Source organism: Spermophilus citellus, assembly GCF_964194105.1.
Source record: "Spermophilus citellus genome assembly, chromosome: 3".
Classification (NCBI taxonomy): domain Eukaryota; kingdom Metazoa; phylum Chordata; class Mammalia; order Rodentia; family Sciuridae; genus Spermophilus; species Spermophilus citellus.
The window spans coordinates 127,596,027-127,613,352 of NC_138184.1; the positions used below are offsets into that span (position 1 = coordinate 127,596,027).

The 17,326-nt window shown below is 40.6% G+C and overlaps 1 protein-coding gene across 1 annotated transcript in view; it reads right to left on the reverse strand.

Annotated features, from left to right (window-relative positions):
- ADCY1 (adenylate cyclase 1) overlaps window positions 1–17,326 on the reverse strand; it is a gene marked incomplete at its 5' end in the record, with an annotated part of 147,218 nt that overhangs the window by 96,432 nt on the left and 33,460 nt on the right. The window contains 2 exons of the mRNA XM_081286805.1: window positions 8,354–8,465; window positions 15,691–15,809. Of these exons, the coding sequence (XP_081142931.1) occupies window positions 8,354–8,465; window positions 15,691–15,809 (231 nt within the window). The remainder of the gene's footprint in view (window positions 1–8,353; window positions 8,466–15,690; window positions 15,810–17,326) is intronic.

Here is a 17,326-nt window from a genome sequence, read left to right on the forward strand (position 1 = left end):
TAATCTCCAACCACAATAGGATTAAAATAGAAGTCAAAAGCAAAAAAGATCTTCAAAAATCCTTAAATCATACCTCTAAATAATCCATGAGTCTAAAAAAAATCAAAAGGGAAATTAAAAAGTATTTGAACTCTATAAAAACAAATCAGAAACTTGGGTGCTATTATACAGCATTTCAGGGGAAGTTTGTAGCATGAAAAGCTTATATTAAAAGAAAAAAATTCAAATTAATGACCATTGCCATCTGAACCAAATACAAAAACAAGTTAAAAACATTAAACCCAAAATAAGAAGATATACACTAATAAATATCTGAAATTATTGGGATAAAAAAATAGATCAACGAAACCAAAAGCATTCCTTAAGAAAAATCAATAAAATTGATTAACCTCTAGACAAAATGACTGGAAGAAAAGAAGACACAAATTACCCAAACAGGAATAAAAGCAGTGACATCCTTCAAAGTCTACAGATACTGAAGAATAACAAGAAAATATGATGAACAACAACTTCATTCCAGTGATTTTGACAACTTAGAGTAGGTAGATAAACTCCCTGACCCCCCAAAAAGAAAAGAAAAGAAAACAAAACAAAACAAAAAAAACACTGTCAAAATCATTAAAAAAAATAGGTGAGAAACTGAATTTGTAGGTAAAAACTTTTCTACAAAGAAAACACAGGCCCAGTTGGGTTATTAGTAAATCTACCAAACATTTTAAAAATAAATACCATCATTTCTATTGAATAAGAAGAAACACTCCCAAAGCCATCTCTGAGATCAATGTTACTACATAAAGACAAAATTTTAAAAAGCTACAGACTAATATCCTTAAGTAACATAAATGGAAAAACTTCTAAACAAAATTCTAACAGTCAAAGGCAACAGTTCATAAGAGGACAATATGTCCAAGTACGGCTTAGCCCAGGAATGCAAGGATGTTTTATCATTCTACCATCAATCAATGTAATTTATTACATTAGCAGACTAATCATTTGACCATTCCTATAGACATAAAATAAAAAACTGACAAAAATCCAATATCTATTTCTGGTAAAAAGCTCTCAGCAGATTCAGAATAAAAGGAAACTTACTCGACTTGATAAAAAGCATCCACAAAACGCCCACAGCTAGCATCATACTTAATTGTGAAAGACACAATGCTTTCCTCCTAGGATAGAGAACAAGACAAGACTGTCTGCTCTTGCCACTTCTATCTGACATGTACACCAGAGAATCTAGCCAGAGAAATAAGGCAAGCAAATATAAGGCAACCAGATGATGAATTGGGGAAAACTGTCTTCATTTGCAAACAAAATATCATTTACATAGAAAATCCAGTGGAAATCTAGAAAGACCTACTAAAATGAGTTTGTTAAACTCATTTAAACTCATTTTAAATCAATCAATACAAAAACACAATTTTGGTTTGCCTTTTGTTATGGTTTGGATATGAGGCATCCCTCAAAAATTCCTGTGTTAATAAGGAAGTGTTCAGAGGTGAGTTCATTTAATCCTCCCACCCCCCACTCCACAGCATATTATGGATCAGCATCCTTAAATCAGAAATCATTCGGCATTTGGTTTTTGGGGATTGGCTAATTTCACTTAGCATTATATTCTCCAGCTTCATCCATTTACCTGCAAATGCCATGATTTTATTCTCTTTTAATACTGAATAATATTCCATTGTGTATATATGTATGTGTGTGTATATATGTATGTGTGTGTATGTATGTATGTGTGTGTGTGTGTGTGTGTGTGTGTATATCACATTTTCTTTATCCATTCATCTACTGAATAGCATCTAGGTTCGTTCCACAGTTTAGCTATTGTGAATTGTGCTGCTATGAACAAGGATGTGGCTGTGTCCCTGTATGTTTTTAAGTCCTTTGGGTATAGACCAAGGAATGTGATAGCTGGGTCAAATAGTGGTTCCATTCCTAGTTTTCCAAGGATTCTCCATACTACTTTCCATATTGGCTGCACCAATTTGCAGTCCCACCAGCAATGTATGAGTGTGCCTTTTTCCCCACATCCTCACCAACAATTACTGTTGTTTGAATTCTTAATAGCTGCCATCTGACTGAAGTGAGATGAAATCTTAGAGTAGTTTTGATTTGCATTTCTCTAATTGCTAGAAATGTTGAATATTTTTTCATATATTTATTGATTGATTGTATATCCTCTTCTGAGAAGTGTCTGTTCAGTTTCTTGGCCTATTTATTGACTGGTTATTTGGTTGTTTTGTTTGTTTGTTTGTTTGTTTTTGGTGTTAAGATTTTTGAGTTCTTTATATTCTAGAGATTAGTGCTCTATCTGACATGAGTTGGTAAGAATTTGTTCCCAATTAATAGGCTCTCTATTCACCTCACTGATTGTTCCTTTTGCTGAGAAGAAGCTTTTTAGTTTGAATCCATCCCATTTATTGATTCTTGATATTATGGGAGGATTAAATGAACTCTAGATTTGGCAAAGGGGAAAAGGGGAGGGAGGGAGGGAGGGAAAGGAAAGGGGCATAGGTATAGGAAAGATGGTGGAAGGTGATGGTCATCATTAATCTAAATACATGTAAGAAGACACAAAGGATGTGTCTCTACTTTGTGTTCAACCAGAGATATGAAAAATTGTGCTCTATATGTTTACTATGAATTGTAATGCATTCTGTTGTCATATTTAACAAGTCAAAATTTAAAAAAAAATAAGTTTCATTCAAAAGGAAAAAAAGTAACAATCAAAAATCATTACTGTGTATTGGCAAACCCATTCAAATCACTTAATGACAGTTAACTTACAAATATTTTCAAAATGTTAAAAAATTGCATAAGATGCTCCAAATGAAATTGTATGCATATGTAATACCTACTTAACACATACTAGATGGTAAATGACCTTTAGCAGATTTTAAAGGCAGTTTAAATAAAGCAGAATTTTGAAAGGCTCAAAATAAGATAAAATAAAATAAAAAGAAGTGTTCAGAGGTGAAAGGATTGCATTGTGAAAGTTATAACCTCATCAGTTCATCCTAATTGGAATGAAATTGGTGGTAATTGTAGGCAGATGGGGCACAGCTGGAGGAAGTGGGTCACTGGAGATGTGCCCTGGAAAGGTTCATAGCCCCTTACCCTTTTCTTTGGTTCCACCACGAAGTGAGCAACACTTCTCCTCTACCATGTTCTTCTGCCATGATGTTCAACCTCACCTTGGGCCCAGAGTAATGGAATTGGTTGGCTAGGGGCTAAACCTATGAATTTGTGTGCCAAAATAAACTTTTCTTCATCTAAGTTGTTTTTGTCAGGTATTGGCCACAGTGACACAAAACTAACTAACACTATTCTAATAACAAAAATTAGAAAATAAAAGTTAAAAATCAAAAGCATCTAAAATAATACCAAAAAGTAGAAATTATTTAGGGACAAATTTGATAAACTATATGAAATACCTATATTCTGAAAACTATATATTTCTGAAAGAAATTAAACAAGATCTAAAAAATGGAAACATATACTATGTTCATGAATCACAAGCTTTTGTATTTATGGAATTCCAGGTCTCCCTAGATTCATAATATAGATTCAACACAATCCCAAACAAAATTTTGGCAGCCTCTGTTTTAGAAACTAACAAGTTGATTATAAAATTCAGATAAAAAAGGAAAGAATCTAAAATAGCCAAAAATCATTTCGAAAAAGAATAACAAACTTGGAGAGTTCACAATACCTCTCTTGAGACTTGTTATAAAGCCACAGGGCCAAAGTGTACAACTTTGGTGTCAAAATAGACTCACAGATCAATGAAATGGAAAAGAAAACCCAAAATAGGCCCACCCATATGTAGGAAAGTGGTTTTTCTAAAGTTTTGGAAATACAATTTAGGGCAGAAATGATAATCTTTTCAGCAAATGTTGCTGAAACAATTAGATATCCATATGCAAAAAAACCCCTTTGATCCATACCTCATATCATACACAAAAATTCAATCAAAATGTATTATTAACTTAAATGTAAAATCTAAAATTATAAAACTCTGAAAGAAAATACAGGAGAAAATTTTTATGATCTTGATTAGGAAAAAAAATATTATATTTATTTATTTAACAACCCTACTGTGAAAGCCAGGGGTACACAGGCTTGGTTTAGATAGCTGGCAAATGAAACAAATGACTGCAATTATTTGCATATCTTTGCCATGTGCAATTTTCTAAAGACAGTATGTGTTTGTAAAAGCTGTGAAAAATTCACACGCAAAAAAATTTATGAGTACTATGTCATGTTTTCATTTCATTGACCATGAATATAACTACTATATCTATTGCTTGGACTTTTTGTTATTGATGTTTGTTCTCAAGTTTGGGTGCAGACTTCATAAAATGGAAAACACTAAATTAAAGTATTCCCTTTATTGGTAATACAGCGGATGCTCTATGAAGCAAGGGTATAAGGAACACTTGTTTTCCTCTTCTGGATTATGAAGCTGATCAATAAAGTCTGTGTCCTGCTTGGAAATGAAAGTCCTGGTGAATGGCAAAATTCCTCCCACACAGCTGAGTGTGTGAATATTTGCAAAGTAAAGGCAGAATCTGATTTAATTACAATGTAGTAGGAAAAAAAGTTATTTGACAATTCTCTAAAACAGACCCAGCCGACAAATGGGCATTTTCTAACAGCAGTGTTATCTGGTTATGAATTAAGAACTTAATGGGATTAAAGGAAAATGAGCTTTATGTTAGAAGCTGCTATTTTTTTTTCACACTGAATTTTCAAATACCTGTGCAGTTTTAACATCACTGACTCACTGAGTATAGCTCTTCTGGAAACAACAGTAACTGTTGTTCGTTGAGGGTTAACTCTGCCCTAAGCACTATGCTAGGTGTTTCATGCTTTCTATTATTTTGCTTTCCACTATTTGACTTCTCACTACACTAACACCTTGAAACAGTCATAGCCAGTCCCTTGTTTTCAATGGGAAGACTAAAAGTGAGTCACTGGATGACTGCCTGCAAGAGTGTGGGAGGCTGAAAAATGGTCTCCCAAAAGCTATCCATGATCAAATGCCTGGAATGTGTGAATGTCACTTTATATGACAAATAAAAAGAGGAATCTTTGTAGGTGTGATTAAATTAAGAATCCTGAGATGGAGAGGACCATCCTAGATCATGCAGATGGGCCCTGGGTACATGTCTGATAAGAGGAAGGCAGGAGGAAATTATTTCAAAGAAAAAGAGAGAAGAAGAGAAGACAGGGCTGGGGATGTGGCTCAAGTATCAGGGTGCTCACCTGGCATGCGCGGGCGCTGGGTTCGAGCCTCAGCACCACATAAAAATAAAATAAAGATGTTGTGTCCACTGAAAACTAAAAAAAATATTTAAAAAATTCTCTCTCTCTCTCTCTCTCTCTCTCTCTCTCACTCTCTTTCTAAAAAAAAGAAGAGAAGGGAAGAAGAGGAGAGGAGGAGGAAAAGGAGAAGGAGAAGGAGGAGAAGCAACAACATGAAGATAAAGGAGACTGGAGTGATATGGCACAAGCCAAGGAACTGCAGTAGTCAAGAGAAGATGTAAGCGCAAGGGAGAGATTCTCCTTGGGGTGGGGGGATGCTGCTGCCAACATCTATTTTTTATGTATTACGTATTATTGGTACTGGAGATTGAAACTAGGGATGCTTACCATTGAGCTACATCCCCAGAATCTCCTCCACACTTTATTTTATTTCAAGACAGGATATCACTAAGTTAATAAGGCTGGCCTTGAACTTGCCATCCTCCTGCCTCAGCCTCCAAAGTTGGTGGAATTATAGGCATGCTCCACCACGTGCAACATCTGCCAACATCTTGATTTGGGGCAAGCAGTATTGATTTCAGACTTTCAGCCTCCAAAACTGAGAAAACAAATTTCTATTGTTTCAAGCCACCAAGTTTGTGGTAATCTGCCACCATGGCTTTGAGAAACCAACACACAATGGTAGCCCTTTGGGCAAAGACTGTTCAAACACCATACAAAAATGACCCAACCCCTCCCATTGGCAGTACAAGCTCAGACTAGGAGAGAAAAGAAGAAAAGGAAAAAAAAAAAAAAGGAAAGAAAGCCCTGGCAGGACTAATTGGGACACCCTATCCAGGAGCTTCCATAAGGATGAGCTTTCTGGTAAAGGGTGAAGCAAGAAACAGGCCCTTGGGAATGCTATTCACTGCTCTGTAAGAGCCCTAGGTCACAGTTCTTCCTGGAAACTTTAGCCACCCCACAGCACCTGGACAAATTGTGTTTTTTGACTACTACAGAGGGGCTAGAGTCCCACCCCATGCACTGAGGAGCACCCGAGGCATGGCTCACCACACCTCCTTCATGGCAGCCAGAAATCCTATGCAGCAGATAGGAAGGAAGAGCCCTGCGACTTACCTAAGAAGACGGTGAAGCTTATGGGAAGATAGTTATAGCCACAGTTGGGGACAAGGACAGTGGATAGTCAGACAGGGCTACAAGGGTACCATAGACAGGCAGCCCCCACGCCAGACAAAAACATCATTTCAGCCAGAAAGTGTGCCCTTCCCAGATGGAAAGCCATCACCTTCCTTTCTTCCTCAGGAAGGAGGACACAGCCTTTCCCAAATAGAGTTCCATAGCACCCTGGCCCAGCATGCCCAGGGGTGCCCCAGGAGAAAGGGCTCCTTTAACCAGCCCATTAGGAATGCAGACAGCAACATTAGGATTGGATCTCAGGACATTTGCTCCCCACAGGAACCCCCCAAAGACAGCAGTGTCCAAAGCCTCCAGGCCCACTCCTTCCCAGCCCTCTTAAGCTCTCTCTCTATTCCAGATGTCTACCTGCATGCCCAGGTTTGCTCCCACACACACAGCTGGACCCCAAAACGAAATCATCCAAGTAAAACAAGTTCAGCATCTCAGCCCCATGTGATCATCGCCTGGCCCTGCCCTGCCCAGTGGGGCTCCTCTCTCAGCCTACACCGTGCAAAGATGCTCTCAACTCCACTGCCTCACTGCCAGCCCCAGCAGGGCCCTCTCGTATCCCCTCCATTGAGGGAACATCCACTCTTTCTCCCAAGACCTTCACCATTGCCCCCACTGAGAATGGCACTGATTTTCCCTGGAGCTGGCTGCTCCCTCCCCATCCACTGACCTTAGCACCCCCTTCCCCAACTGGAGAGGGGCTCAACAAAAGAGAAGGGAAACTTGGCTCCAACCCATGAGCTCCTTCCACCTCCTCAAAGAGCAGAGATGGTGAGGGTCTGGGGTCTAAGGAAGCCCTGATGGCCAATGCCCCAGCAAGCCTCACATCTGGGCATCCCACCACTGTCCTCTGCTCCCTTCCTCCCACTGAGAGAGGAGCCTTCCTGGGCTGTGGTCAGTCTTCCTGCAGAAGCCACCCCTGCCTGCACAGGCTGGGAACCAGTATCAGGGAGGATTTGCCAGATGAAAGAGCTAGAAGAGGATTTCCACTACAGAGTAGCAGGGCACATTCTTAGCTCTGATCTGATTACTGCTGTGAGCAGTGCAATTTATCCCAAACATTCCCCTGGGCAGTAGAGAAAAATGAAGGGCATCCCACTCAGCAAATGTGCCCTCCTGAGGCCTGGCATAGTCAGTTCTGAAACTTGGACTCTTGCCCCACATGCTCTCTCTCTTTCTGCTTTTAATACCAACGTGTTCCAGGATGAAGGGGAGACCCTGGTAGCCCCTCAGAGCCTGCTGGCCAATGCAAAGAGCTCCTGAGGCTATTGACCAGGCTCCCACGGGGGGCAGTGGTAGCCCAGGGGATTATGTGGCACACATGGAGGCTCTGTGTGTTTACTGTTCTCAACATCCAAACAATTCATTTCAAGCCAAAGCTGTTAGCATAGCCTTGGCTGGACCTCAGCAGGACTTGGTGCCAGTTATGACCTGTTCCACTCCAGCATGAAGCCTATTGAGGGCAAAGATGACCACTGCCCAGACTCAGCATGTCCATTGGCAGTTGCAGCCCCAGAAGAGTGGCAAGCCCAGTGTCAGCAGAGACATGGCCATGGCTGCCTCAGGACGAGGGGTTGTGGCCACTGGCTCTGTCTGCCAGGAGGAATGGCAAAAGGCAGCTCTGTGCCTGGGCACAGCCTGCAGGACACAGCCTCTTTCTAGAAGACTTGGTTGAAAGGTACACTGGCAGAGTTTGTGCCATGTGCACTAATCTGCTATGTGCAAATCCAAGGAGAGAAATCAATGAACAGTGAGGCTCCAAACACAGCAATTTACCACCTTCCTGGTGATAAATGACTTGGCACTCAGTCTAGCTCCCATTCTAGATACAGGGAATCACTGAGCACAGAAGCCATTCTGATTTAACCTGAACAAAGGAAAATGCTGAGCTTACCGTGGCTAACTCGTCGAACTTGCCAAAGAGTTCGTTGAGCAGTTTCACCAGCTCCTGGGCCGTGCACTGGGATGCCAAGCCTGTGAAGCCCACGATGTCCGCAAACAGGATGCTGCAAGAGAAAGGGGTGCCAGGGCCATCTCCTCTCAGTCCCTTGGGAAATAATGACCCCCAGAGTTGCATAGATATTTATACCCACAAAACACTTTAGAATAAATCACCCCATTTATCCCTCAGTACAGGCTGGAAATAAAGACTTCCCTGTTCACATTTTATAGGTGAGAAGACTGAGGCTCAGAGCAGCTGCAGGACTCTCCTCTTGGTCCCAGAAGGAGTTTAGCTGCTGGGTCATTCAGAGCTTGCTGTCCCCCATGCCAACCCTCCCACTACCCACTGTCTATTAGACCTGCCTCTTCCCAGGGAGGCCATGTGACCGGGTGGTGGCCAGAAGCACTGAACTGAAGTGATAAGCTTTGAAGAAGTGTGTGGGCCCCTCCACACGACATCTTCTTTTTCTCCTTCCACTGCCAGCTGGACACAGGTGACTGTGAGGCCCTGGGTGGGGTGTTAGAGCCTCACAATGAAAGGGGACAGATCACTGAATTGTTCTATAGAGATGCTATACTCTTATGTCAAGCCCTCCACATATTTATGACAGAACCTGAGTCAGCCTCAAGAACTCAGTGCCCACCCATAGAGCAGAACTATTTTTCTAGCGTTTGTAGAAAAGACTTAAGTCCCAAGTCTAGTACTGCAAACATAATAAATATTCAAATATTATTTCAAAGTTACTATAAGTAGTATATTTGTTACTCAATTTAAGTTTTCATATGTGTTCCACATCTGGGATGATGAGACAAAACTAGGTTTAAAAGATGTTTTCTAGGATTTCCTTCCTTCTTAACTTCTTTAATTAATTAATTTATTTATTTACCTACTTACTGTTTGGTTTTTGTTTTGAGACTGGGTCTCACTGGCTTACTGGGGCTGACCTTTTAAACTGAAACTTCCACCTCAGCCTTCCAAATTGCTGGGATTATAGGGAGATACCATCATACCCAGTTGTTTTCTTATAAAATTAAAACATGCTCTCTGCAGAGTATTTGAGAAATGAAGAAAAACTGTTTGTCTTGAAAACATTACATTTTAAGATACATCTTAAAACATGGCCATAACTACTATTCAAGGTATAAGGTGTTCTTAGCTTATCTCTAACTTTTGGACTTCCTTAACCTATACAACCTCCTCCCAAAATCCCTCTAAGGAAGCCATAAGTGCCAATAAAAGAAAACAAAGCCGGGCGTGGTGGTACACACCTGCAATCCCAGCAGCTCAGGAGGTTGAGGCAGGAGGATCGAGAGTTCAAAGCCAGCCTCAGCAATGGTGAGGTGCTAAGCAACTCAGTGAGTTCCTTAAAATACAAAATAGGACTAGGGATGTGGCTCAGTGGTGAAGTGGTAGAGTGCCCTTGAGTTCAATCCCTGGTATCCACCCCCTCCAAAAAAAAAAAAAAAAAAGAAAAGAAAAGAAGCATTTTTGTGGACAACAGAGGGTATCACCAAAGAGGAACCAGCCAAGCTAAACTGATGAACATCTGCAATCCCAGGTACTCAGAAAACTGAGGCAGGAGCACAAATTCGAGCCAGCCTGGGCAATTTAGCAAGACCCTGTCTCTCAAAATAAATAGATAGATAGATAGATAGATAGATAGATAGATAGATAGATAGATAGGGCTGTGGGTGTAGCTCAGTAGTAGAGCATTTGCCTAGCACGCTCACGGCCCTGGGTTCAACCTCCAGCACTACAAAAATAAATAAATAAATAAATAAATAGATAGATAAATAAATAAACAAACAAACAAACAAATAAATAAATAAATAAAAATAGAAGAAGAAAGGAAAGCAAAGCAGGGGCTCAGAGCTCTACTCTAGCAGGACTGTCCAGCTCTACCAGCTATAGCAAGGGGCCCCAGGAAACTAATCCAACCCTTATATCCATCCTTTAATTTGTAAAATGGGAATAAGACAAGAGGCCACCTTACATCAAGTAAGAGCTCTCTCATTGTTTACAATCATTTACAATTATTTTTAAGTATTATAATTAATTAATTCATTCATTCACTTGCTCATTTGACAAGTATGTTTGAGGGCTAGATGTACTGGCATTATTTTAGGTGCTTGAAACTTGGTAGTAAACAAAAGATTCAAATAAACATGCCTGTCCTTGGAAGAATCCCCTTCCATTTAAAGAAGGGACATATAGAGTATGCCAAAAGTGACAAGTTTAACTATAGTGAAAACTAAAGCTGGGGAGACAGACATGGAGTTGTGTGTACTGTTATCTAGGATGGATCAGGTGAGTTTTGTGAGAGGGGAGAAGGGCAATGCATAGACAATGAGCAGACAAGATTCCAGGTGGAGGGAAGAGCAGATACTGCTCCTGTGAGTTTTGCTGGAATTTAACTTTGCATTTCAGCCTCTCACTCCCATCCCCCTTCCTCTGGCCTCCCTGGTTTCTGATGGGAACTCAGTAGTTAATCTTATATAATAAGATTAATCTTATAAAAGCTCACTTGTAGGTGAATAGTCATTTCTGTTTTGCTACTTTAAAGGTTGTCTCTGCATCCTTAATTTATTTCCATTTGATCATAATGTGTCTTGCTGTGGGTCTCTTTTTAGAGGGCATTGAGCTTTTTGGTTGTATGTGTTAGTGTTTTCCAAAAACATTAGGGACCTTTTTGGCCATTATTTCTTTAAATAGTCTTCCTGCCCCTTTCTCTTTTTCCTTTCCTGTGGGACTCACTATGCATGTGTTGATATTCTTGAGAGTGTCTCACAGCTCTGAGTTTCTCTTCATATTTTTCATCCTTTCTTCATTGTTCTTCTGACTGGAAAATCTCAATGGACCTATCTTCAAGTTCACTGATTTTTTTTCTGCCTACTCAAGACTAATTGCGGAGGCCATTCAGGAAATTTTTCATTTCAGTTATTGTACTTTTCAACTTTGGAACTTCTATTGGGTTTTTTAAAAAATAATTTCTACTCCCTATTGACATTCTCTATTTAGTGCAAAATCATTCTTAGCATTTCCTCTAGTGAGAGGCTGTGAGAGGAGTGAGAGGCTGAAATGCAAAGTTGTTCCTTGAACACATTTAAAACAGCTGAGTTAAAATTTGTTTAAGAAGTCCAATATCTAGGCTTCCTCGGGCATGGTCTCCATTAACTGCTCTTTTTGTCCTGTGTGTGACCATATATACACTAATTTTATTTATTTTATTATTTCATATCTAATATATTTCTATTGTGAGCTGAATGTGGGAACTCTGGAAATAACATTTCCTCACCCCATTCCCATCTCAGGTATTTTAGTTGTTGCTATTTGGTTTGACAGTAATTAGTGATTAGTAATTAATTAGTAATTAGTAATTAGTAATTAGTGATTCTTGTGGACTAATTCTATGTACATTTGGTCTTCTGAAATCTCCAGAGCTATTCAAAGCACCCTGTGCACATCTCATTCCCCAGATTATCCTTTTTTTTTTTTTTTTTTGGTTACCTTTCTGTTTACCTAAGGTAGCTATGTTAAACAATTGCCACTGGTTGTTTTTTCATCAAAGGTGCTGAGCAAAGGCAGTCCACACTGGGCCATGCATCAGATACAATAGAGTTGGCTCATGAGTAGGATTTCCCAGGGAAGTTCAGACAAATAATGGCAATTCTCTGAGAATGGGGCTTAGAAAGAGCCATCAATTCCATTCCGACTCCCTTCAGTGGCTTCCAGGGTGCTAGTTTTCACTCTGATTGCAATTGTTGGTTTTCAATGCTATTGTGGAGCTGAGGAGACAGAAGGTTGGCATAGGGCAAGTTAAAAAGCCACACAGCTCACTGTTCTTGAAATTTAGTTATTTTTCTTAAATACTCCTGGATTGTTGCAAGATTTTGGCTAATTTCAAGAGTTCTTACAACGTTGTTCAGTGTTGTTGGTGCGTTCTCAGAGAAGAGGATTGTGAAATGTACTTGCTACACCAGCCCTGATGACATCAGTTCATGTGAACTGTGTATGGCACACTGAATTTAGACATCGATCCTGGAGTGATTCAGAATCACTAGGAGATTCTAATGAGAATGGAAAAAGAACAGCAAGATGTTCATATCTGGGACACAGAAACACATCTGTGATGGTTTCCAATGGTGGCCAGAGGGGTGAGGGTGGAGCTGGCACCATCAGCAGTAAGGAGGCTCAGCTTCCTTGCTCAGGGTATTGAACCTGCATCATCCTACCCACTGCTGGGGGACTAAGATGCCAACCAGGAGCTGCAGATGGTAACTTTCAATAAAGAAGAAAAGTGGTGGCTCCCTGCATCTGCATTTTTTATCCCTGTCCCCAGATAAGAAGCCAGCTGAGGGAAAGGCACTTAGGTGTCCAGACCCTGTGCTCAACTCCAGCGGCATTCCCCAGGAGAACCTTGACTTAAAAAAAAAAAAATGCCGATCCTAGTGTCTTGGGTGGCTGAGACAGGGGGATCATGAGTTCAAAGTCAGCCTCAGCAATGGCAAGGTGCTTAGCAACTCAGTGAAACCCAGTCTCTAAATAAAATACAAAACAGGGCTGGGGATGTGGCTCAGTGGTGAAGTGCCCCTGAGTTCAATCCCTGGTAACAACAACAACAACAACAACAAATTCTATTCTGGTAAGAATCTAACATGAAATCAAATTATTATTAGTTATGGGTACAATATTATATAGCAGATCTCTAGGACTTATTCATCTAGTTTTACTGAAACTTTATGGCTCTTCTTAACTTATAACTCCTCAGTTTCTCTTCCCCTACTCCCCAGAAAACACCGTGCCACTCTGATTCCACTCTTTAGTGACCTACCTTCACATTTGACTGCTTTAACTACCTCATATAAATAGAATAATGCATTATTTGTCTTTTGGTGACTGGCTTATTTCACTCAGCATAATGCCCTCAACTCTTATTTATATTGTTACATAATGCAGACTTTCCTTTTCTATGAAGGAGTAGTATTCCGTTTTATGTACATACCACATTTTCTTTTTTAACACCTTTACTGAAATATCACTTCATAAATATTGGGTGTGTGTGGTGTACAACTTGATGGTTTGATATACACATATATTATTAACATATCCATCACCTCCACCTAGTTACCATCCTCTGTGTATGTACACGTGTTAATAAGATTGAACCTTGGAGTAAATTGGTTGAACTCTTAGCAAATTTCAAGAATATATTGTTAAGTCTCACCATCCTGTTGTACATCAGATCTCCAGAACATATTCAGCCTATGTAGCTAAAACTTTTACTCTTTCGTCAACTTCACTCCATTTTCCCCTCCCTCCAGCTCCTGGCAAGCACATGGAAATGTGTCTAATTTAACTTATTGCAATGCCCTCCAGCTCAATCTGTATTGGCATAACTGGCAAGATTTCCTTCTTTTTAAGGCAGAATAGTATTCTACAGTGTAGAATATATATATCATATTTCTTTATTCAAGCACTTAGGTTGCTTCCACATCTTGCTTAGGGTGAATAATGCAATGAACATGGGAGTGCAGATATCTATTTGATATACTGATTTCATGTCCTTTATAAATACACCCTGTGATGGACAATCAGATGGTAGTTCTATTTTTAATTTTTTGAAGCATTTCACACTGATATCCATAATAGCTATACCAATTTATATCCCCACCAACACTGTACAAAAGTTTTCACTTCTCAATAACCTCACCAACATTTATCTGTTGTCTTTGAAAGCAGTCATTCTAATAGGTATAAGATGATTTCTCGTTGTGGTTTTAATTTGCATTACTTTGATGATTAGTGAGCATTTTTTTTTCATACACCTATTGGCCATGTGAAATTCTTCATTTGAGAAAATAGTCCTTTTAAGTCCTTTGCCCATTTTCAAATCAGTATGAGTGGAAAGACTGGGTGGTAACTACGGGCAGGTGGGGCATGGCTGCAGGAGGTAGATCACTAAAGGCATGCCCTAAAAGGGTCATAACCCTCTGTAGTCCCTAAAGTCCCTTCTCACCGTCCCCTCTCTGCTTCCTGACCCCACCAGGAGCTCAGAAGCTTTCCTTCACTGGGCCATTCCACCATGATTTGCTGCCTCACCTTGGCCCAGATCAATGGAGTCAGCTATCTATGCACTGAGACCTCTGACTCCATGAGCCCCAAATAAACTTTTCCTCCTCTAAGCTGTTCTTATCAGGTATTTTTGGTCACAGCAATGAAAATTTGTCTAAAATATTAGGCATATGTGTGGTTATTGTTGTTGTTTGATTTTTGTTTGTTACCCATTCATCTACTCTATGTCTTTTATGAAACTGATCGGTAAAGGAAAATGCAGAGACAAACACAAAATCTGTATTGCTATAATGGAGTAATGGGAATTCCTATTGTGTTGCTGTTTAGCATTCTTGCATTTCTGTTTAAGAACTCCATTTAGCATCAGCCTATGGTGCCTGACATAAGATAGTATACTTTTTTGTGTCTTCAAGGGCCAATGACACCCAAAACCAAGAAGAACCAGCTTACCAAAAGCTGAAAAGGAAAGTGTTTTGGGGTCCACTCAAAACTGTCTCCTACCTGAGTAGCATTTATGCAAAGTGCCCATCCCAAACAGGTGACATTCCACTATTCTAAGTGTGCTACACTTCAGCAAAAAATAAATATTTTTGAAAAGAATGTACAATGTAGAAAGATAAATACTTTTACAGAATGTTAAAAACATACAAACTTTGGAGTCTGCAGCAAGCTGATTCACCTGAGAGATCAGCTTCTGCACCTGGAAAATGGGAATGACAGTCCCTACCTTCAAGAACGGTCAGGAGATGAAAAGCGGAATAAGCCCTCCCCAGACCCAGGCAGCAACTAAAATAATATTCAGCTATAATTTAGGCATAGGCAAATCCTCAGCCCATAATGTCCCTTCTCAGACCCAATTTTAGGGACAGAATTCTAACCCTCTGGTCAACATAAGAAGTTCAAGGGTAGTGAAGTAAGAAATGGGAGAGAGAACTCTAGCGTCATCTAAGAAGCCACAGCCCCTTCCACATGGGAGCAGACTCCCTGCAGGACAGTTGCCTACCTAGGCTCCCTGACCACACTTCCCCACTCCTCCCCTAACTTTTATGATTTTCTAGTCTCCTTCCCTACCCCTCCTCTCCCTCCCTCCACCATCTCCCCCCTGCTTCCCTCATCTCCTCTGCTCCTCCTTCATCTACCCCGGCACCCAGGCCCCCAGCCTTTCCTCACCCCTGCCCATCTCCCTCTTCACCTCTAAACCACAGGCCCAGCCCTACCTCACATTGTCATGCCTCTGGATGTAAATCTTGTGGAAAATCCTCTCAGGGGGCTTCAAGAAGTCCTCCTTCATCTCCATGGCAACATTCCGGGGAAGGAGGCTCATAAGCAGCCGCTCCTAGACAGGAAAGAAGGTTCACATCAGACAACATGGGACTCCCAGTTCTTCCTCAGACCATCCTGGATAAGGATGGGTTAAAGAGCTGTCCTTCATGAGGAGCTACAGACCCTCCTCAGGCTTAGCCTATAAGCATCCAGGTCTGCAGACACTGCCCAGTTCCCAGAGCCTCAGTGGGTCCCACACCAGAACTGGACTTTGAGCAAATAACTGGCTCCAGGAATGCTGGCTGAGCAGGGCCTGGCCTCCTGAACACACAGCCTTGCCCACAGCCCCTGCTCACTGCTCCTTGGGCCAAGATACTGAGTCTTGGCCTGCTGGGCTCTCCAAGCTTCAGTGTGCAGTGGGATCATGGCTGCAAAAAGACAACCATCTCTGACCTGAGCCCCTATCCAGACCCTCTTCCCAGCCTCCACTGCCCCAACTCAGTCCAGAAAAAGTCCTTCAGATTGCCTTTCACAAGTCACTCTTCCCAAGGCAGAGACTGGCCCAAGACCCTTGTTCTGACATAGAGACAAAACTTTGGGGGTTAAGTGGTACTTTCTCCTGGCCTTTGCCTTATTTCTCCCTGCTCTATGGAGGTAAGGCATTTTTAAAAATCCCCCCCAAAACATGTTTGGGTTTTGTAAAAATCAGTAATAAATAGTATTAATTTTAGTAATAATCATTATTAACTATAAAGAATTGTGGGTTTTATTGTGATATATTCAAACATACATAAAAACATTATTTGGTCAATTTCATGCTCAAATACCTTCCCCACTCTCCACCTCCAGATCCCCTTCCTCTACCCTAATGGTCTCCTTTCTGTGTTCATGAAATCCCTCTATTCCCTGACATTCCCTCTAACTTCCACATATGAGAGAAAACATGAGTCTCTGAGTCTGATTTATTTCACTCAAAATTGTGATCTCCAGCTCCATTTTCCTGCAGATGGCATAATCTCATTCTTCTTTATGGCTGACTAAAACTCCATTGTGTTTTCTTTTTTCCATTCATACGTTAAGGGACACCTACGCTAAGCCCTTAAGTTGGCTATTGTAATAATGTGCAGTATTATGCTCCATTGGTCTACCAATCTGTTTTTAAGTTTGTGCTGCAATAAATATGGGTACACATGTATCCCTAAAGAATGCTGACTTTAATTCTTTTTGGATAAATAGCAAGAAGTAGTGGGCTGGGGATGTGGCTCAAGTGGTAGCACGCTCGCCTGGCATGCGTGCGGCCCGGGTTCGATCCTCAGCACCTCATACCAACAAAGATGTTGTATCCGCCGAGAACTAAAAAATAAATATTAAAAATTCTCTCTCTCTCTCTCTCTCTCTCTCTCTCTCTCTCTCTCTAAAAAAAATAGCAAGAAGTAGTATAGCTGGATCTTATGATAGTTCTAATTTTAGCTTTTTGAGAAACCTCCATATTGATTTCCACAGTAACTATACTAATTTACATTCGCACCAACAGTGCATGAGTTCCTCATCCTCCCCCTACCCTCCTATCTTCACAAGCATTTATTGTTA